The sequence below is a fragment of the Manihot esculenta genome, chromosome 18 (assembly GCF_001659605.2).
Source record: "Manihot esculenta cultivar AM560-2 chromosome 18, M.esculenta_v8, whole genome shotgun sequence".
Taxonomy (NCBI): Eukaryota; Viridiplantae; Streptophyta; class Magnoliopsida; order Malpighiales; family Euphorbiaceae; genus Manihot; species Manihot esculenta.
The window spans coordinates 784,912-808,226 of NC_035178.2; the positions used below are offsets into that span (position 1 = coordinate 784,912).

The window sequence follows — 23,315 nt, forward strand, 5'->3', positions numbered from 1 at the left end:
TTTTTCACTAATTTGGATTTTATTCTCTAGCAATGGTTTCTAGTGGTGCTAATTCGGCTTGTGACTTAGAATTGGTTTGAGTTGAATTTTTTGATTTGTGGATTTTGATTGTGTGGACTCATATTTTTTTCATACCATTTATCTCTATAAATGTACTTGCATGTGGACATTGTTAAACGTAACCTTTGCATTGGTTAAAAAAAGAATTGGTGCAATTTTACAATGTTGGAGAAGATGAACATGTAATTTTCATCCCAAAGTTGGAAAAGTTATTAATTTTCCGAGAGCACAAGGTCCCACTTCCTCTCTACAATCCACGGACCACACAGTTCCCTGGCCAATAAATAAACATTTATTTACTGAAGGTTTGAAATTATGCTTTTTGGTATGTTTGGTTGGAGTAATTTAGCAGGAGAATTTCAAACTTTTTGATAGATGAAATCTTGACATATTAAATTATATTTTTTCTTAAAAAATTAAATTCTCCAAAAATAGATATTTTAAATTAAACTAAGCCTTGATCTTGTGAATGTGTAATTAATGTTAATTAAAGCTACATAGGTTGTCCTTTTTTAGTTAATTACTTTTTTTGGAGTATGTGGCGAGCAATAAAAACCGGGAAAATGGGAAATGATAAATGTAGACAGTGAAGCTAGTCCAATCTTGGTTAGAAAAAATTTTATAACATAATGCTGATTTCATGTATATTACTTTTTTTCATTTCATAATTTTTTATTAATTTTTAATTTTATTTATTTTAAATATAATAAATTTTATAAAAAATATTTTTTATAAAAATTAATAAAATAATATAGTTAAATTATAATGATTTTTATTTATTATTTATTGTTTAAAATTTAAATTATCTAATCTATTATCTATTAAATTTATAATTTTTAGTTTTAAATATTATTTTTTTTAATTTAAATAGTCTATAAATTTTATTTTTTAAAAATTAAATAATTTAATATATAATTCATTTGAATCGCATAAATAAATTTACAATTAAATGATTTAAAATTTTTTTACCATTCTTAGAATATGTTTAATGTTGGGTTAACAAAATAAAATTAATGATAAACTTTTTCATGGAATAACAAAATAAAAAATTCTTTCATAACGTTTGATTCAACATTGAGAATGATGTTTTTTTTTTAAATGGATTGAGAATGATGTTATATTATTAATTTATCAATTTTTTCATATTTAATATAATAGAATGATAAATAAAATAAATAAGAGGGATTAAAATTCAACTCATTTAATTTAATATAAATGAGATATACACTTATTAGCGGTGATCTAATGTAAATTTTAAATACAAAATTAAAAATTATTCTCGTAATATATAATTCTATTTAATCTATATTAAATGTGATCTTTAATATTAAAAATAGTGTACAAAATTAATTTAGACAATGAGTGAATAATTTAAAAATAATTTTACTATTTAGAATATTAAATGTCAAAAAACATGAGAAATAAATTTTTTGAATTGAAAAATGATAAAAATTATAAGAAATGAATATATATATAGTTAAAAATACATAAATTAAATAGTAAAATTCATTTGATAATAAAATTATAAAATATTTTAATTAAATAATTTTAAAATAAAGACATTTTTTAATTTAATTATAATTTTTTTATTTATAGTAAAACTATTTAAATACTTTAAAAAGTTAAAAAAAAATTTAGAAGAATATGTGGGCGTTACTTGGTGGATAGAAGGGAAATTTTATATAACTTTTGGTATTGGAGAGAGATATATATATGTGCTACTCAATCAAGTATTTTCTCTACATATAACAATTAATCTTATTTAAATTACTTAATTATGACGACAGCAAACTAAATATATATATATACTTTATATTGCCACTCAAAAGAAAAATAAATCACGTGAGTTTAATTTATTTATGGCAATTATTGGACGAGCTTGTCACGTGCAGAGGCTCCTTTACACATACGGCATTGCATCGGTTGTAAAAATGTAAATTAAAACAAAATGGATTTCAAAAACAGATGAAAAGAAAAAAAAAAAAAAAAAAAAAAAAAGGGAAAATAAAGTTTGAGCACTCAACAATGGGTAAATGCACATAACACTGCTGCAATTACTATTTCATTGCTGATCGTTATTTCTTATATAATATTATTACTATTAAATTACTGATTTTTTTTTACAAGTTAATCATATTTAATTAAACAAATGAATTTTATAAAATATAATAACATTTTAATTAAATAAATTTAAATTTAATAAATTATTGAATCTATAAAAAAAAAAAAAAAAAAAAGCAGAGGAGAGAGAATGAGTCAATAAACCAAGAGGGATGAGGAAGAAGTAGCGCGTGGGCGTTTTGCATGATCGAGGCGTGGCGCCGATGGCTATAATAACGTCAGACCCGTAGCTATCATTACTATGAATGCCATTTCATTTCTTTCTATTTTATAACCAACCAAAAGAGATAAAGGGATCCACAAAAGCCCAAAAGCAATAAATTCATTTTTAATTTGAATATATTCATACAAAATCCACACTAAATCAAAATTATTCTAAATCATATTATACCATTTTTAATTCTGATTTGAAGCCAACTTAAAAATAGAAATGAATTACATGGAGTTTTTATAGTATATAATTGAATTTTGGAGATTATAAATTAATATCCATAACCAATTCAAATTTATTTATATACATAAATTTATGTTTATAACTAGTTGAAATAAAAAAATAAAAATGAAATAAGTCAGGCTGGATGGAATTGAAACCTCCGGTCACTCCAGCTACTTTCTTGTTATCGGGGCCCAGCATCTAGAACTAGAATCTGTCATCATTAATCCCACTAACTCAGAAATCAACAATTCTAATTTGTAAAGCCACCCTCCTTTGCAATTTATTGTAAATACGCTAATCTGTCTCCCTATCTCATTGTCTTTTTGGTCTTCAAATCTGCATCCCCAACATCTAACCGTACTCATTTAATAAGCCACCCACCTCCTTTTTGACCATTCTCTCCCCCCTCTAAATTATGACGTCATTCAACTCACCACAAAAAAAATAAAAAATAAAAAACAAGCAAAACAAGTCAAGACGAGTGACTACACGAAATCAAGTGAATGGATATGTGTCAATACACTCTTTACCCCCCAAATTGTAAATGTGGACTTTGTGCTCGCACGCCAATTGTGGGGATGTCTACCCCCAATTTGAGTTTATTATTATTTCTTCTCATACATAAATATAAAATTATTAGAATTTCATATATATTATTAAATTCATATAGACTATTTTAACTACTATAATTCAAATGGTCGAGTATACCCATATTTAAGTATCTACTTTTTTTTTTCTTAATTTCTTATTAGAGAAAAACATATTTTAATTTAAATTAAAAAATTAAATTAAATCAATTAATTTCAATTTCGCAAAACATTCAATTTAATTCAATTAGTATTTTTTATATTATATAATTTTTTATTCGATTTAAACATATTAAATAATCAATTACCTGAATTAATCAATTTTATTATATACTATTATACTAATCTTAAATTTATTTTTATTTTTCGTACACAATCCAATTAATAGTATTTAAACAAATTAAATTTATAAATTTTAATTTTAATATAATCAAACTAAATTAAATTAATTTTAATCAATTTTAATTTAATTTATTTATATAATTAATAATTTATTTAATTTAATTTCTAATATTTTTAAATTTTAATTTTAATTTTTTCGATTCAATTTGAAATACAAACTATTCCACATACCTATTTCTTACTCGAAAAAGTAAGAATTGTGTGAAAATTTTCATCCATCTAAACAGTCTAGTCCTAAGTGGGGTAGTTACAGATAATGTGCCCTCCTCTTATAAGCCATTCAACCACCATGCACTATATAAGTAAATATTTAATTTATTTGTGAAAATTAAAGTATTGAGGAAAGATTTGAGATAATCCATAGGAAAACAGAAAGAGAGTGAATGAAGGTGTCATTTTCAGTCACCAACTCAACTCAACTCAGTGGTGAGCAGAGAGCAGCATAGTGTTAGGGAGAAGGATAGTGTGGACCTTCAAAGTTATAAATGAGCAAGTCAAGTTCACATTCGCAAATTGACTACTGAATCCCTCCTCCATTTATTACCATTTCCCATATCTAATATCCACTCACCTCATTAATAATTTCATTTTCTCTCTGTTTTTTTCCTTATCAAAAATACTATCTTTATTTTAATTCTATACTTTAGATTCCACGAATTAAAAGTTTTTCAGTCTAACTTTTTTTTTTATTATATTTAAAAAAACAAAAGTAAAAGAAATCGACACCAACTTAGCATTAATTATGTAACGCAATTTCGCAAGGAATTGTTGGATGTATGTTAATATTTATATGACAAGCACCCGAAAGGAAGGGGTAATTACGTAAATGAAAGGAACATCTCACGACATACGACAACTAAGTATTAACTTGGGCCGTGGACGAGCGGTTACTTGAACACTGCTACTTATACTTCCCTCTCCTCTCTTCTCTTCTCTTCTCAGCAACTATAAATTGAGTCTACTTTTTGACTCCTTCACCATACCAAACCAACAAGCTCGCCTTTTTTTCTCTCTGATTTCTCTCCCTCTGTCTCCTTCTCCTCTTCTGTATCTCTCTCCTATGTGCACTCTCATTCACTAATCAGTATTCTGTGTCTCGCTTGCAATGAAGCTTCTGCTATGGATTTCTCTGTTCCAGGCTAGTTCTCAGCTTCCATTTTGATTTCTTCATTGTTTTCTTCCATTTTTTAGCTTATTTTTCCTTTTCTTCCCCCCCCCCCTTTTTTTTCATGCGAAGTTTCTCTGTTTTATTTTGAAAGATGTGATACGATTGCTCTGTTTCTCAACTTCTCGTTCTGCTTTGAAATAGTTTTCTATAACTACAATTGTATCCTGCTCTTTTTTTTTTCGGAATTTTTGTTTTTATTTTGAGAAATGTAGGAAAGCAGAGTAAAAACAAACTCGCTCTTCTGTTTCGACTTTATTGTTTGTTTCGGTTTTCCCAAATTTTCTCAGTTAAAGCAGTCAGCCGACTATTATGTATATAGAGAGAAATGAGCACGTCATTCCTATTTGTGGATTTTAAATAGAAAATTTGGAGAGAACTGAAATTATGTGTTTCTCTCTTTAAGCGAAAGAGTGTATTTCTGTAGAATTTCTATTTTTCTTATAGTTTTCTTTTTAATTGAAAAGAACTTCACGCGATAATAAATTGTCGTTTGTTAAGTTTGGGGATAGAAAGAAGTTTGCTTTTTCAAACTTAAAGAGGAACTCTTTGTTTTTCATACGGAAGGAGCAGTATTACATTTTCAGCATTACCAATGAATTGTCAAGGGGTCATGAAAACTGAAGATGAAATTTTCCTATCTAACTTCTTCTTCTGTATTTGTTTATTTATTTATTTTATTTTAGAAAAAAAAAACTTTATAATCTTTATCTATCTTGCTCTGTTTTCTCAGATACTGGTGACTGAAATGAATATTTACACATTCTTTAATAATTGTTTTAAGATAAAAAAAAAAAAAAGACAAAAAAATGTGCGCCATTCAATTTGTAATTTTGGATATTATCTATCATCTTTATGCAGCGTTACGTGTGCAGACATATTTTGTTTAGATTTTTAGTTAGTAGCTTTGGAATTTAAATGGAATGTATTGCCATTTTTGTGGTGGATCTCAGTCCATTTTGAATTTTGTGTTTCAGGTTCTCCATATTGCATCTATAATCTGTGCGGAGGGGTTCGATACACGATTGCTTTTGACATCCAATGCCAAATCTGGGTCAGGCGTTATTTTAATAATGTTTATTTATGTGAAAGCTTTATGTTAAAAATAATTTTGTAGACCTGCAACTCAACATAAGCTTTATTGTAATTTAGAGTTATTCAGCCCTGGAACTCTTATATGGTCAGTGGCCATATATATATATTTCTCAACTCTCATCTCTAATTTCATGAGACGTGCTAAAGAAAATAAATTATTTTTGGATTTTGTTGATCTTCTAGTTGAATTGAGGAATTAATACTTTCCCACTCTCCAATTGTTTAGGGAAAGACGTTCTGAAGAATATTGTGCCATGTATGGTATCTGTGGAGCACGTGATGACGGGAAAGTACTGAATTGTCCTCACGGTTCTCCGTCTGTGAAGGTATATTGTAGGACTTTAATTATTATTTGTATCCTTGATTGATGATTCTGCTGTGATGTGTTCACATCATGAAGTTTCTTGTTTACTATATTTCCTGAAGTTCATTTACTACTACCCGACTTTTATTCGTTTTGCTTCTTCTTCTTTTTTTTTTTCCTTTACACAAGTCACTGTAGTTGTGTCATCTTTTTGTTTCATTTCTGCCTTTCATGAGTACGATGGTGCTTTTCCTTTGGTTTCTACAAGTTCGAAGTTTATATTAGCCTGCTATATTTGTAAATACTACATTACTTCTGTGTTTCTCAGCCAGATGATTTGCTTTCACAAAAGATCCAAAGTTTGTGCCCAACAATCACTGGCAATGTGTGTTGCACAGAACCGCAGTTTGAGACATTACGATCACAAGTGCAGCCAGTAAGAACTCTTAGAAACTCTGGCAGTAATGTTCTGTCTGATGACAGATATTCTTTATTTTTGCTAAGTTAAAAGATTTTGCATTTGGAGTTGGAGTTATTTACTGCCAATGAATACGATTTTAGACCAGTTGACTTTTTTTGCTTCTTTTATGGAGAATGATTGTAGCTCTTGGTCCTCTAATTGTAGTTTGCATCTAAGGCAGTGTCTGTATTGAGGGATCTCAGCTGTCCATTATTCCAGTACTGGGCATGGTGTCCATCATGTTTAAACAAGAGATTCTGCTACTGAATCTTTGAACAATTTATATTCTTTAAGCTCGTTTCTTTTTGGATGGCTAGATTCATATTCTAGTTTAAATACAACAATAACAATAAAGCCTTAATCCTAGCTAGTTGGGTTGGCTATATGGATCATTTTTCACCTTTCAGCTCTATTAGACATCAAGTCCACATCAATATCCAATGTCAACACAAATATCTTCGATGAAGCTCTGAAACTTTTGTCCCAAGGGCCAAGGATAAGTAAATGTTTTCTAGTCCTTCCTTGAAAGTCTCACTCCTCTTCTGTCTCCTTTTGTTAGCGTAAGACTCCCTTTCATCAAATATCATTCTCCACAGTCTCCGTTCATTTTTCTATTTTAATTGCTAAGGAGTTTGTGCATTCGGTTTTCTATTTAGATATTTAGGTCTTGCTGGAGAATCATGAGCTGTGTTCCACTTCAATATCATCAGCTAAGAGATTGCAATTCCTTTGCATGCTTTCCACCCTCTCCCCAAATTATGCTATGTACACAACCAAATTAATGTCTGTTTTGCAGGCCATTCCTTTTCTTGTTGGCTGTCCAGCTTGCTTACGGAACTTTTTGAATTTTTTCTGTGAGCTTACCTGCTCTCCACATCAGAGTTTATTTATCAATGTGACTTCTATTTCCAAGGTTAGCAATGCTCACCCATCAATCTTTCAAGTTTTTAAAGTGATTTATGTGCTCTCCTAATCATGACCCATGAAGCATTGCATGCCACTTTGTTTTCATTTATGATACAGCAAAGAATTTTTTTTAGAAATTGGAATGGAGCTGAGAGTTGAATGTAACCTTTATATATGAATTTGCAATGTTATTTGATAATTATCTTATTAACAGGTTAAATAGCTTAGATCTGTAGGATCATGATATATTTGAGATATATGATTTATAATGATCCTTGTATTTTTCATTTCAGTGCTACTTTTGTATATTCTTTATTTTGTTAATTTCTCAAAATGCCTTTGGATCATGGGTTCATTTGAGTTGATTGCCATTACACTTCTTCTTGGAGACAGACACATCATTTTTTATGCTTATAAAGCTTTTCTATTTTTTTTTCAGGTTAAAAACAATTTCACAGTGGATGGAATTGATTTTTATGTAGCAGATGCTTTTGGTGAGGGGTTATATGAATCTTGCAAGGATGTAAAGTTTGGTACTATGAATACTCGAGCTCTAAACTTCATTGGTGCTGGTGCTCAAAATTTTAAAGGTAAATTTATAATTTGAAAACTGTAATCATCTCTCTCCTTCTCTCTCTCTCTCTCTCTCTCTCTCCCCCTCTCTCCTCCCTACCTTTCACTCTCTCATGCACACACAGTTCACCAATTACCTTATCCTTTCTTGGTAAGTATGATCAAAGGTCAGAATGAGCAACAATTGCTTAGTCTATCTAAGTGAGTTTTATTCTTATGGAATGAAATGTTCTGACGTGCTAAACGCTTATTTTAATTAACAATCTTGAATGTCCTTCGATGAGGTTCTTTAGTGACAAGTGAGGGTGGTTCTTTGCTCAATTGGTTGCTTAAAGCTTTCTTTGGATCTTTAGTCTTTGCTACTTATATTATTGGTTTAGCTGGTATTGATGGATGATTGCTAGCAGTTGATCATCTCATTATTGGGAACTAGGTAGCTCAGTATTTTTGTTGCATGTACAATCATATGATTCTTTATGCATTTAAAATTCATGAGGTGAAGAAGTAGACATTTTTGTCCTTTTCATTGCAATTCCCAGTTGCTTGTTTGTTGTGTATGATTGTCTGCATTTCTGGATAACTGTTAGTGCTTATGCCATGATTACTTCTGGCAGAGTGGTACGCATTTATTGGTAGACGTGCAGCCCCAAATCTACCAGGCTCACCTTATGCCATTACGTTCAAGTCAATTGTTCCCGAGCCTTCAGGAATGAAACCTATGAATGTATCTACATATTCATGTGCTGATACTTCACTGGGCTGTTCTTGTGGTGATTGCCCATCTTCTCCTGTTTGTACCAGTACAGCTCCTCCTCCTCAGCATAAGAAATCTTCCTGTTCTGTTAGAATTGGATCTATTAAGGTGAGGACAGAGGAATCCAGGTTGTTGGAAAGTTTTTATTATTGGATAAGCATTCGAGTATTCTTCTTTATTTATTTGTTTGTCTATATATGTTTCTAATTTAGTTTCCCTGTTCAACCTCTGCAGGCCAAGTGCATTGACTTTACTCTAACAATCCTTTATATCGTGTTGGTTTCAATGTTTTTGGGGTGGGGTCTCTTTCATCAAAAAAGAGAAAGGAACCAAACTTCTGGAATGAAACCAATGCAACATAGCATGGATATTGGTGACTTCCATTCTGTTATTAGGAGGAAGGATGAGAATCTCCCCATGCAGGTCTCAATTCCTTCTGTTGAATGAAATTCTAGTAGCTATTTTTTCCTCATTAAAGTGAATAAATCTGATAGAATGGATTAATTTGAGATTTATGCATATTATGTGAATGTTTTAAGAAGTGAAAAATTTTGTAGGCCTCTTGTTCTTTTCTTACTTTCTGGCCAATTTCATTTTAGGACTCATGTTTTCTTTTTATTTTGGCTTATTAATTACCAGATGCTTGAAGATTCTCCACAAACTGGAAACAGGGTTCAGCTTTCAATTGTGCAAGGATATATGTCGACATTTTACAGGTTACTGCCTATCCCATTAATGCTAATATCGGTTTAGCAGAATTTTTTTTACCCTGTGGATTACTTTTGTTCAGGAGATATGGAACATGGGTTGCTCGACATCCTGCCCTTGTGTTGAGCAGTTCTGTGGTTGTAGTTCTTCTGCTCTGTTTAGGTCTAATCCGTTTTAAGGTTGAAACACGACCTGAGAAGGTATTATTATGTGTAAATTGGTCTCCCCCACCCCCTCTATGAACAGATACAGTTCCTTTTTGGTTTTTGTGTACCTAATCTTTCTTCTTGTGGATGCTCATTCTCAGCATTATTTGTTCACATAACTTGTAGGAGAGTAAAACAGCATGAGATAGAAGTACGTATAAATTGTTTCAAGAGATAGATATATCTAACAAGTACTGTATTTAATAGTTGTTGTACAGGAAATTATTGATAAGACATGGTAAATAAGGAGGAAAATAATTCATTATTTGTATTTCAAGTGCAAAATATGCATTGGTGGCAAATCACAGAATCATGAAAATAATATGTAAATTGTTTAATTATTTAAGAATCAGGTCTAGTAGTGGATCAGTAGTGTTTTTTTCCCCTTATTAAGTCATTGATAGATGTACTAATAAATTTAAGTTGAGATAGTTTATTTTACTGGGATGGTAAATTTTGAGAAATGAATATGTTCACATATAATTATCATGCTTTTACCGATACTTGGTTTCTCCATATAATTATTACTTCTGATTCATGCATTGTTTCAGCTATGGGTAGGGCCTGGGAGTAAAGCTGCAGAGGAGAAAAAATTTTTTGACAGCCACCTAGCTCCTTTTTACAGAATTGAGCAGGTGTTGCATTTATTTTTTTTATGTGCTTTATTTGTTTATATATCTTTATTTTATGATAGCCAGTTTCATCATTATGTTTTTGTTTTGTGGTAGACAAGTCGTGATCTTCTAGATGGCAATTCTAGAACTTGGATGTGACTTTCAAGGACTTGGAAAATTTTGAATTGTTCCTTTTTTATTTCTTTTTCTCTTAACAAGTGAACTACTTGACTTCTGCTCTCTCTCCTTTTTCCATTCAGAAATCCTGACTTATGCATCTTGTAATGCATTTATTTTTCATATCTAAACTGTACTGTGATTCTGTGTGTTTGTGGAAGGGAGGGGGGGCAGGGCGGATTGCAATCTAATGATTCATTTGGCCATTATCTGCTCTGTGGATGTTGTGCCTCATATTTGCTATCATTACTTTACATGTGCAGATGTGCATGTATTTGCTACACCCTAAACAACTTATATGTTGATTGCTTTCAGTGTAGGTGCCTATCTGCATGGGAACTGGTTTCTATATCTATAGTTTAGCTTTGGAATTTCCTTTTCCTTTTATTATGGTCCTACTAAAAATTTTTGGAAATAACTAAGGCTGATGATTTCCCCCCTTTCAGCTAATTCTGGCTACCACACCAAATGCTGAGGATGGCAAATTACCAAGTATTATAACAGAGGAAAATATAAAGTTACTGTTTGAAGTACAAAAGAAGGTAGTCATGTCTAGTCTGCTTTCATGAATGTATCAGACTGTTATGTGAATGGCAGTGAACTTCAATCAAGTTTTACATGATGTTTACATAATTTTCTGGACTTATCTTATTGGTAGTGTTTGTTTCAAAATGTTTTACTGTAATAATACCTTTTCTGACAGATCGATGGAATTCGTGCAAATTATTCTGGATCAAAAATATCTCTAACTGATATCTGTATGAAACCACTGGACCAAGATTGTGCAACTCAAAGTGTTCTGCAGGTTGTTTTCTTCCTTGGTTGTCCTTGTTGGTGTGAAACTGTTGATGCATTTTGGTGATTAAATTATAGTAATGAAACTTACAGGTTTTTCTCTTGTTCACTCCAAGGTACTAAGAGATTTTATAATTCCTTGAATGGCTTGCTACTATCAGCACTTAGCAGTCTATGCAATGTTCATATTTATATCACATAATAATTACTAATATGTTCTTAGATTTCCTTTTTCTTATGATGATGTTGACACACTAACGTTTTTCTTGACATGTATCCCAACCTTTCTTTCCCTGCCTTTTTTTTACTCTTCAACTCTCCTTCCCCAATAAACAAAAAGAAGTTCTGAGCTGTTTTTACCTGAAGTAAACCTGCTTTTACTATGTTCTATTCATATTTTTGCTTTTAAGTTATTTATTTTAATGCAACATTACATCTTCAATGCCTTTCAAGTACTCATCTTTTGTGTCTAATGCTCCTCTCTCTCAATCTGTGACCCAGTATTTCCAAATGGATCCTCAAAACTATGACAATTATGGGGGAATTGAGCATGTGCATTATTGTTTGCAGGTATAATTTGATATTCTTTGTCTCTCTTGGAACTCTAGAACATATTTTTGTTGTTCATAAGTTAGCAAGATTAGCATTTTCATCACTTTTTGTGGGCATTAATGCTTTTTGGGCCCTTTAGTTACAAAAGGAGCTATAATAAGCAATTCAATTGAAGAAGAAAATTACTGTTATGCTTTTTTTGAAAAAAAATTTTAATTTTACTTTTTCATTCATCCTGGAAGGTTGGAGAAATAAAACTTGCACTATGATGGTTAGAGAAGATTGAATTCTTACAAATTTGGAACTTGTGTTGCTGGGTATGATGTTCACAGGTTGATTGTGCACAGCCTGTTTGCTTCCAATCTAACTACTGGACATACTATCCTTGTTCTCTTAATGTCTTATTGATATATATCTGGATCTGAAGTTGACAAATTTTTTATTAAAGGAAGCAGATATCTTTCTTACATTATACCTGGTCTTCTGATTTAAATTTTTCTTTAACCCCAGACAACTTTTTTTCTTTGATAATGTAATTGGCATTTTGGGTAATGTTTGTTGTGAAAATTATGTGTGCACACGCAAATACAAGAGTGTAAGAGAATATAAACAATCAAAGAGAGACAGATTTTCGTGGTTCAAAAATATGGTTTCTGTCTTCATGAGAAAATCCTGCTTGCTATTCAAAATTATACCTGAGGTGCCTCTTTATAATTAAGATCCAAGGATCTCAAAATACATCGTGCTTCTTTTATCAGTATAAAATAGCCTTGACCCATTACAATTAGTATGCTTAGGAAGAATAGGAATAACTGTAGCCAGATAAAATACAATCAGCTCTGCACACATCCCCATTTCCGAGGTCTTCATTTATGCAGGAAGTTTCTGAATATGAGCCACTCTACGGTGGTTCTTTAACTCAAACAATGTTAAAATAATTGACATTGCATTTAATGTGATATTTATTTCCATTGGATAGTGATATATATTTATTTAACTAGAGTTTGCTTTTTTTTTTCTTTTTTCCCTGCATTAATCAAGATGGCTGAATTATTTTATCCACATTGACTTTTCTGAATTGTATAAGAGCTTGTCTTCTAGTATTTAATCTCATATTCAAGTATTCTTCCAGCTCTCTCTTCTATTTTTCTTTTGTTTTAGATTGTCTGTCATATGTGTTATTTCAGCATTATACCTCTGCCGACAAATGTATGAGTACCTTTAAAGCCCCTCTTGATCCAAGCACTGCTTTGGGAGGTTTCTCAGGGAGCAATTACTCAGAGGTAGTTATTTACCTTGTAAAAATAGCAAATACAGATATGTCTGGAGCATGTGACGATCTCGTAATGATTTTTCTGGACAGGCTTCTGCATTTATAGTAACTTATCCAGTAAACAATGCAGTTGATAGAGAAGGGAATAAAATTGATAAAGCTGTTGCTTGGGAGAAGGCCTTTATTCAGTTGGCAAAGGTAGGCATTTGTTTGGTTAGTGAAGATTTGCTTTTCCTCATTTCATTGGTTGTTTATGTACTTTTCCTTGTGCAGTTCTCTTTGTTCAAGGTCTGCCATGCAGTATCACATTTTAATTTACAAAAACATATTCATAATGGTATCAAAGTATTTTTACAATCATATGGATTTCTTAATGTAAATTTATGGCATTTTACATCCATAATTCTATGTTGTGCTATGAAGTATATCTCTAGCACCAAGAAATCTGGTTTGGCTGGTCTCTTGGAAAATTTTTCATGGAAAAAAGATGTTGATGTGTAAAATCTACGAGTTCTTTTTTTTCTTTCTCTTTCATATTTTCCGGTAAATTCTATAAGTGCTTCTGTAGAAGGTGACTTTTCTGATCATTTTGAATTACAAGGCGACTTCTGCATGGTATACATTGTATGAAAGGAGGTTCTTTATGTTACTAATTCATCCTCAACTTAATTATATTCATGTTAGAGGAGGCATAAGATCCAACATGTGTAACTGAAGAATGTAACATGACTAGGAATTCACCTTGAACATATCACATTAAGGTTGATAGTGAGTGATGTTATTTATTTTATTTAGGGAATGAATCAAAGTTAGGATTAAATAAATGGAACCTAATTTCTAGAGACAAACTTATCTTGAATATGCAAATGTTGAGCTCATTAATGTGGTAATGCATGTGTGTCATCTTTTACTTAATTAGCGACAGAAGTATAGTTCTAGGCTTTCTGTTTATTTATATCTGAATATCTTACATGCTGTATAATAGGATGACTTGTTGCCAATGTTCCAACGGAAAAATCTTACACTCTCATTTTCATCGGAAAGTTCTATTGAGGAAGAACTAAAAGGAGAAAGTACTGCAGATGCAATCACTATATTGGTAATTTTCTCCCCGGTTGAATTTTTTTTCCATATAGCTTATTGGAGTAATTATATTCCTTTTGTTTAAAAAAATGGTATTAGTTGTTCCGCGCAATGGTAAGTCCTAGACTTGCAGCCAAGAGGTTGCTTGCTGTTCTGAGATTGAGGGTCATTGCATATTGCAAACTTGTGCGAGTGTCTGATTAAGTTCTCTCCCTCATAACTCTCTTTGGTGGAACCATAATTGTTTGGTGTTTGGTGACCTTTTCCTTGAGTTGTAGAAATATTCACATTAGTTTTTAAGTTAGTGCTAAAATTACTTCTAATCACTGAACTATATCCATGACTTGGAAATTTAAAATGTCTCAGTTTTTTCTTTTCCCCACTAGATTGAAATTCTGTTGCATTTTCACATGTATCCTTTTCTAAGTAACTTCTTTGCTGGTTGTTTTTATGTTTTTTTTTTCAGATAAGTTATCTTGTGATGTTTGCCTACATCTCTCTTACTCTGGGTGATACACCTCGTTTGTCTTCGTTTTACATTTCATCTAAGGTACATTCTTATATGTAGCTTTTAAAGTTTAAACCTTGTTTCTAAATACAGATTGTAATCCAATTTCAAATTGTTTGATCCCATTGAAACTGTTCATCCCATGCAGTTTGTACATCTTGATGGTGTCATAAATTGCTATCCAATCACATCACCATGAATGCTTGGTTTCCTATATTAAAATTTTAGCACTTTTCAAATCATTCTAGTTTTATGGTGGTTGAATTCTAGGTGTTGCTTGGTCTTTCTGGAGTTCTGCTTGTCATGCTTTCTGTTCTCGGATCAGTTGGATTGTTTAGTGCAATTGGAGTAAAGTCTACACTAATCATCATGGAAGTCATTCCTTTTCTTGTGTTAGCAGTAAGTTTCTTCCTTTTTCCTTCTTTTAGCCTTAATTTGATTTGATGATCTAGCTATCATCTCCCTTGAGTCATGACATATTCATCTACCTAGTCTTTGCAAACCATCATTAAGCATGAGGTTCAAATAGGAACTACCAATTCTTATTGAACATTTACCTCTCTATTGCTGAGCAATTTATTTATTACTCAAGGATAAAAAACTAATGACCGTCCTATCAAATTTCTCTATTGCAATGTGTAGGACCCGCAATTGCAAATGTAGGCAAGTTAGGCTAACATGCCAACTATGACATTAGCATATTGAACTTGTTAAATTTGGGTTAGACCTAACTCATCCCAAAAGCTAGCTCAAGGGGAGGAGTGCCTGTGGTCCATATAAGAGGCACATTACCTCTGTCCACAACCTGTAGGAATATAATATTTTATTGTTGTATTTCATAATAAAGATTACAACCTATTTATATATAAAAGACGGTATTTAAACAAAAAGGAAAATCAAGTATATGATTATACAATCTCTAAAATTAAGCAACCAACTCATCTATCAATATTTACTTCCTATAATCTATAACACTTCCTATAATCTATGACACTCCCCCTCAAATTGGAGCATAAATGTTAATCATACCCAACTTGTTACATATATAATCAACTTGTCCCATACAACTTAGCAGATACCGATACTGAATTTGTGAACCCAACTTCTTCCAATAATTGACGTACCCACAAAACTTCACAAACGATTTTTGTCATGATTTGACATTCAGGTTCAGCACTAGAACGGGAGACCACATTTTCTCAGCTTGATAAAACGCCTTACACACATCATAAATATGAGAAATATTCCCTTTGCCAGAATGTAGAAATTCCAAATACTCCATTAATTCTTTAACAAATTCAAAATGATTAATAAAACTAATCACCTTACTATGAATAGAATTTCGAATCCGTGAATAGTACTCGATGAACAGTACTCGTGACTCGTGAACAGTACTCGTGAACAGTGTCCGATGAATAATTCCCGTGAACAATACCTGATGAACAGAGCCCTAAGTCTCCAAATGTTACCCTTTACGAGTAACCCAAATGAACAGAGCTCCAAGTCTCCAAATGTTACCCTTTACGACTAACCCAAATGAACAGAGCTCCAAGTCTCCAAATGTTACCCTTTATGGGTAACCCAAATGAACAGAGCCTTAAGTCTCCAAATGTTACCCTTTTATGGGTAACCCAAATGAACAGAGCCCTAAGTCTCCAAATGTTAACCTTTTATGGGTAACCCAAATAAACAGAGCCTAAATCTCCAAATATTACCTTTTTATGGGTAAACCAAATAAACAGAGCCCTAAGTCTCCAAAAGTTACTATTTATGGGTAACCCAAATGAATAGTATCAAAAAAAGCCTCCACCTAACACCCAAACGGCAAATGAACCGCAAATCTGACAAGAGAGCTGCAAGGCGACTTTGGCATCCTCTTTAGGTGAACGGTGAGAGACAAATATTATCCTAGATGGATAACACAAAAGAACAGGAATCCTGAGTCTCAAAAAATTTATAACTTGACGAGAGAGAAAAAAAATAAATCTCTACGAGAATGGCTCTGATACCATGTAGGAATATAATATTTTATTGTTGTATTTTATAATAAAGATTACAACCTATTTATATATAAAAGACGGTATCTAAACAAGAAGGAAAATCAAGTATATGATTATACAATCCCTAAGATTAAGCAACTAACCCATCTATTAATATTTATTTCCTATATTAATATATTTACTTCCTATAATCTATAACACAACCGATGTGGGATTCAACACATCCCCTCACGTCTAGAATTTTACTGGTGCGTGACATATTTATAGGAGGCCCAACATCGGATGAGAAGGCTCTGATACCATGTTAAATTTGGGTCAGACCTAACTCAACCCAAAAGCTAGCTTAAGTGGAGGAGTGCCTATGGGGGCACATTACCCTTTCCAGAACTGATGTGGGATTCAATAGAACTCATGTAAAAACTTATGATGAATGAAATCAAAATCCTATATTCTTTCTGGAAAATATTTAATTCTTTAATTTGAATATTAGATGACAAAATGAATAACTTTTCTATGATTTTGGTTATTCACCAAAAAATTTTTGGAAATTTTCATGGAAAATGTTATCTGAATGTCTATCATATCAGGTAGGGGTGGACAACATGTGTATATTGGTGCATGCTGTCAAGCGGCAGCCATTAGAGTTGCCACTAGAAGGACGGATTAGCAACGCACTTGTGGAAGTTGGACCATCTATAACTCTTGCTAGTCTATCTGAGGTGCTAGCATTTGCAGTTGGGAGTTTTATTCCTATGCCAGCATGTCGTGTGTTTTCTATGTTTGCTGGTCAGATATTTTTATCCATTTTTTAACATGCTAATCATGGGATTTCTATTTTGATATTTTTCACTTCATTTTATGGCATTCTTTATTGCAGCACTAGCCGTTCTTTTGGACTTCCTTCTGCAAGTTACTGCTTTTGTTGCTTTGATAGTTTTTGACTTTTTAAGGGCAGAGGATAAGAGGGTTGACTGTGTTCCATGTCTAAAAATTTCTTCTTCATATGCTGACTCTGATAAAGGTATAACTGCGACTTGTTTAAGTTGTATTCACATGATGAATGACCTGTATTTTATATCTTATTGTAAACTTGACATGTTTGGCATATTGTATGAAAGCTTAGGCATTGGCGGGAGAAGGCCTGGATTGCTGGCTCGATATATGAAGGTAATGTACTTAGTCGTTTCTGGAATGTTCATGGAAGTAGTCCCTTTGCTAGCTTACTTCTATATTTTCAACTGGCACTATGTGAGTATGTATGTTTTCATTTAGATTTGCAGGACTGTAATCTAAGATATGTAAGTATTATTATATAATGATTCGAATTCCAATGTGAATATAATGTGTTTATATAAATTTATAGGTGTTTTTTTTTGCTTACAATAAGTTCTAATATGTTGAGCTTTTTTTGGTATTTGCTAGGTGGTCCATGCGCCCATGCTCAGTCTTTGGGGAGTTAAGATAGTTGTCATTTTCATCTTTATTGGCTTTGCATTGGCTAGTATCGTAAGTTGCCTGTGATTGATTCTATTCTTCCCAATTCTCCAAATTTTTAGGTCTTTCTATCTCTCAAGTTAATTTATCACATTTCTGAACCTTGTAGGCTTTATCCACTAGGGTTGAACCTGGTTTGGATCAGAAGATTGTTCTTCCACGGGACTCTTATCTTCAGGTTTAACTTCTTCAGAATTTTTTTGCAGCTTGGTGAAATGCATCCTTTGTGATGTACTATCTGTTGCTTGATTCAAAATGCAACTCTGTTTCACCCAGGGCTATTTTAATAATGCTTCAGAGTATCTCAGAATTGGTCCTCCCCTGTATTTTGTTGTGAAGAACTATAATTACAGGTAATTCAGTTCTCTTTCATTTTCTGAGATTTTCCTTTGGCTTCCAGTTTGATATTTGCTTATTCTTTATCCCCCTAATATTGGATTTAGGTTCACTTTTGTTGGTTGACAATTTATAAACATACTATTTGTTCCTTGATTATTGAAGAATTTGGTAGAACATGCTTCTTAGTCCAAGCTTCTACTTTTGCTTTAGAACGTGTATTTAGATTCTGAATCCCCGATTGCCTCCTTGTATAAAGTATTGAAGATTTAGTTGTCATTTCAAGGGAAGATTGTTAACAAAAAATTTAGTATTAATGCTTTCATATCTTGAGCTCTTCAAACTGATGGTGCTCTGCTCCTCAGCTCAGAATCAAGACATACAAATCAGTTGTGCTCCATTAGCCAGTGTAATTCAGACTCTCTTTTAAATGAGGTAAACCTTCCTTCTTTTTCGACTCTGATTAACGCGTGGATTCTATGTCATTTTTTCATATCAGATGTCTTCATCTGGCATCTTTGTTAATATTTCCTCATACTGATTGGTTTATGGTTTTGATGTTAATTTATTGAAGATTAAGAATCCAATAGTGGAAAGGCATGTCTGCAGTTCACTTTTTTATTTTTTTGATATGGCATTTTGTAGTGATGGTGCAAGTATATATCCTACATGAACAAATGGTAGAGGATCTATTGAGATATACTTCTAAGCTTGAATTTTGGAAATTTTTTCTTTTGTTTTATTTTTCAGAATCTTTCAATTACATCCTAAAACTAAATTCTGTAACCATAAACACAAAATTTGAAACTGAGGATAACATTTCAATTCTTGTGAAAGTCTATGTTACTTCTAAGCATGACATTACCTCTTGCTAAATTTTACCTTTGTTTGGACGTGTTTTCTTTGACAATTAGCTTTTATCTTCTTGCTTTTTTAGATTGCTAGAGCATCCTTGACGCCTGAGTCCAGCTATATTGCTAAGCCTGCTGCTTCATGGCTTGATGATTTTCTTGTATGGATATCTCCAGAAGCTTTTGGTTGCTGTCGGAAGTTCACAAATGGGAGTTATTGTCCTCCTGATGATCAGGTCATCATCTTGCTCAACATTTAACTTATAATTATAAATGTTGGTGTGGACTTGTGAATCCTAATATTGTAGTGACATTACTTGGCCTTTTTCTGGATATCTAACTTTTCTACTCTTTTGAGATATCATTATCTATATTTGCAATTCCTACCTCTTAATATGCTATAGTTGATTTTTTTTTTCCAGCCTCCTTGCTGTTCCTCTGATTCAGGTTCTTGTGACCCCAGTGGAGTTTGCAAAGATTGTACCACGGTAAGCTACATAGCATACACTAGGGAAATATCATATATATATTGTTAATTGCCTTCTAGGTAAACCATGTGTCATTTTAGATGAAAGAGGGTTCATTTAATAACAATTTTGGAATTTTTCAGTGTTTCCGACATTCAGATTTGAATAATGATCGTCCATCTACAGCACAATTTAGGGATAAACTCCCATGGTTCCTCAATGCTTTGCCTTCTGCTGATTGTGCTAAAGGGGGCCATGGTGCTTACACCAGCAGTGTGGAACTGGAAGGTTTGTCTAACTGGATATTCATTCCCTTATTGGTTAAAATCCATTTAAAAAAAATTCAGGAAATTCCTGCATGCAATCATACTCAAGATTTTACTTTGTGCCTTTTGTGTTTTGATGTCATATGGCAATATGTTATTTCGATAAGGTGTGAATTCTTAACATTTGTGTGATCAGGCTATGAGGATGGCGTTATTCAGGCATCATCCTTCCGCACATATCATACACCTCTCAACAAACAGGTGATGGGTTTTCTGATGTTATAACATGCATGATATGTGTTCTTTTTCTTTTTCTTTTTCTTTTTTATCAAGTGCTTTGTCACTTACAAGGGCTGCATTTCTTTAGATCGACTATGTCAATTCAATGAAGGCTGCTCAAGAGTTCAGTTCAAGGATGTCTGACTCTTTAAAGGTAAGAATTCAATTCTGGTAGTTGATTTCACGATCTTCTTCATATTGCTTGCAATTGAAATGTATCAAGCTTTCCTGGTCAGATTTTTTTGCATTAATTTTTTCTCTGTTTCAGTTTTGGAAGCTGATATTTTTATTTTGCTATCACTAGGTTTTTACTTCCAATAATAATAAGTGAAATCGTTGATCCTCCTGGCCTTCTGATCCATAAAAATACTTGACTTGTCCATTCATGCTCATTGCTGATTGGTGTATTGCAAAACAATATTTGACAGCGTTAGCTTTGTGTCAGTATTAAGGCTCAGTCAAATAACATTTTTTTTTTCTGGTGCAGATGGAGGTGTTCCCTTATTCAGTGTTTTATATGTTTTTTGAACAATATCTTGATATATGGAAGACAGCATTGATCAACCTGGCTATTGCAATTGGTAAGTAAGTTTTAGGGGCTGGCGCTCAACAATTAATGTATTCCAATTTTCTCAGGACATCATTGATCTGTAATATCTTGCACAATTATATATCATTTAGTCCTGAACATTCTTGATAAAAATGCCATCTTTTATATGTTTCTTGCTATACACAAAGCTGCATTATTTTTAGTAGCTGGTTGATCTGTTGGCATTTTAATGTTTTCATGCGTAATTTTGGTGTCTTTTAAAACCAAAACAAATAGTGTTATGGATTTCTGTAGTACTATTTCTGCATTGTTAAAACTTTTAGTCATTTCATTGACTGGATTATTTGGTGGCATGGCAGGTGCAGTATTTGTTGTTTGTTTAGTTATCACATGCAGGTCAGCATTCTCTTCAGCCCTTGAGCAATATTTCCTTGAGAAAAGATCAGTGGTTCAACATATGATATGCATATACATAAGGGGCAGAAAGAGCTAATATATTTTTTGTTCTTTTTGTCGTTTAAATGTAGTTTATGGAGCTCAGCAATCATTTTACTAGTTTTGGCAATGATTGTCGTGGATCTCATGGTACCTCTTCTTGCTTGATAATGACTAATTTTTGTTTATCTATTGTAATATACTCGTTCTTTGTATATGTTTACAATTCTGGTTACAAGATGAAACTCTACCTGCTTGCATGATTGCACAGGGTGTGATGGCAATTCTGGATATACAACTGAATGCAGTATCTGTTGTTAATCTTGTCATGTCAGTGGGCATCTCTGTCGAGTTCTGTGTACATATAACACATGCTTTCTCAGTAAGTATCGTTTGCTCCTACTCCTTTTTCATTGCCTATATTGTTTATTTCAGTTAAAATTTATCCTACATCTGGATCTGGATATGTTTAACAAAATATTGTGATTTAGCCTCTATTTGTTTTTCTAGGAAAAACTTAATAGTTGACAAAAAGCATATAAAGGAATTCTCCTGTTTCTGAATGTAGGAACTTGATATTTTCTGGTCTAAATTTTCTCTTGGTACTATTTCCCATTTGTTGCTTTGGCTGCATGTTCTTACACGATATTTGTACAGGTTACCAGTGGAGACAGAGACCAAAGAGTGAAGGAGGCACTAGGTACAATGGGGGCTTCAGTCTTCAGGTTCTTTTTCTCCTCTTCGTCAAAGAGATACGATCTAGATTGTTGAGATCTCTTGTATTTGGGTAACACATTTATAATAGGCTGGTATATGACCTATAGCTTTGTGGCTCATGTAAATACGTTGTCTTTGGCTTCCCATGGTGCAATACATTTTCTCTCACAAGGAAGAACTAGATTTACAAGTAATGGAGGAAAAATACAACCAAAAGAATGGCAAAAACCATTTGTCTTCTGCCTAAAGACCAAAGATGTTGATCTGCTGCAAGCATTATTCTCTTATGAACTCATCTACATTTTTTTTTTCCTGTGTAATGATGTCCTTGACAAATTTTATGTTCTTGTGATGTAACTTTGCAGTGGAATCACACTAACAAAGCTAGTCGGTGTGCTCGTTCTGTGCTTCTCTAGGACGGAAATTTTTGTGGTCTCTGTTCTTACACTTGGCTTAGTAATGAATCAAACATGCAAATTCAATATTCTCTCAGTAATATTTAATATCTTGGCTTCACATGTTCTGCAGGTGTATTACTTCCAAATGTATCTGGCACTGGTGCTTCTCGGTTTCTTGCATGGGCTTGTATTCTTACCTGTAAGTTTATTAATCTTCCCCCAATTTTAGTCATTGTATGTGCGCCTCTATGGACGTGGACTTGTAAAGTCATTACAACCACTTGCAGGTTGTTTTAAGCATGTTTGGTCCGCCTTCAAGATGTAAGCTTGTTGAAAAGACAGAAGATCGACCATCAGTTTCGTTGCAGCCATGAGAAGCTGGAGTTGCTGCACCTTTGGCTCTTTCTGTATTTTTTTTTTTCCTTCGTAAAAAAAGACTCCTCGAGGTGCTAAAGTTACATGTATAATTAGTGCAAAAAAAGTATATATATATATAGATATCGCTTCTGACATGTATACAACGTTTGTTTCAAAATAGAAGAAAATTGTCGAGTTTCAAAAAATAAAAAAAGAATGTAAAGTTAGCTGATGCAGCTGTGATTGCCAATGCGTGTTAATGAGCTGGTCTACCAATTTTGGAGATTTTTTTTTTCCAATTGTTTTGGTCTATTTGTAAATCTCGTTGGCGTACATGTATGTGTATGAACTAGGGAACTAAGCGAGAACACGCATAACTTCTGTTC

General features: G+C 32.6%; 1 protein-coding gene across 2 annotated transcripts; it reads left to right on the forward strand.

Annotated features, from left to right (window-relative positions):
- Nucleotides 1–4,547: 4,547 nt before the first annotated feature.
- On the forward strand, nt 4,548–23,179 carry LOC110606583 (NPC intracellular cholesterol transporter 1). 2 transcript variants are annotated; one of them, XM_043953349.1, is made up of 39 exons: nt 4,549–4,744; nt 5,749–5,825; nt 6,093–6,192; nt 6,499–6,606; nt 7,427–7,543; nt 7,976–8,126; nt 8,724–8,971; nt 9,098–9,286; nt 9,503–9,579; nt 9,654–9,771; nt 10,329–10,412; nt 11,015–11,110; nt 11,272–11,373; nt 11,865–11,933; nt 13,103–13,198; nt 13,279–13,386; nt 14,174–14,287; nt 14,738–14,821; nt 15,050–15,178; nt 17,367–17,565; nt 17,657–17,800; nt 17,903–17,946; nt 18,202–18,285; nt 18,383–18,451; nt 18,550–18,626; nt 18,975–19,044; nt 19,547–19,696; nt 19,883–19,948; nt 20,071–20,215; nt 20,390–20,454; nt 20,561–20,626; nt 20,960–21,053; nt 21,382–21,418; nt 21,550–21,607; nt 21,729–21,839; nt 22,115–22,182; nt 22,540–22,606; nt 22,703–22,771; nt 22,860–23,179. In XM_043953349.1, exons 1-39 carry the CDS (start codon nt 4,712–4,714, stop codon nt 22,944–22,946), a joined length of 3,870 nt encoding a protein of 1,289 aa, XP_043809284.1. In that variant the 5' UTR covers nt 4,549–4,711; the 3' UTR covers nt 22,947–23,179. The 2 variants fall into 2 exon arrangements, with proteins under 2 accessions (XP_043809285.1, XP_043809284.1); XM_043953350.1 differs by lacking the exon at nt 15,050–15,178 and having other exon boundaries at nt 4,548–4,744.
- Nucleotides 23,180–23,315: the final 136 nt, after the last annotated feature.

What these genes read in the sequence shown, in the direction of transcription:
- LOC110606583 (XM_043953349.1), top strand. Translation starts at nt 4,712, where the DNA reads ATGAAGCTTCTGCTATGGATTTCTCTGTTCCAG. An exon ending in CAACCTGGCTATTGCAATTG is followed by an intron (nt 21,054 to 21,381) that starts GTAAGTAAGTTT and finishes GTGGCATGGCAG; the next exon opens with GTGCAGTATTTGTTGTTTGT. An exon ending in ATATAACACATGCTTTCTCA is followed by an intron (nt 21,840 to 22,114) that starts GTAAGTATCGTT and finishes ATATTTGTACAG; the next exon opens with GTTACCAGTGGAGACAGAGA.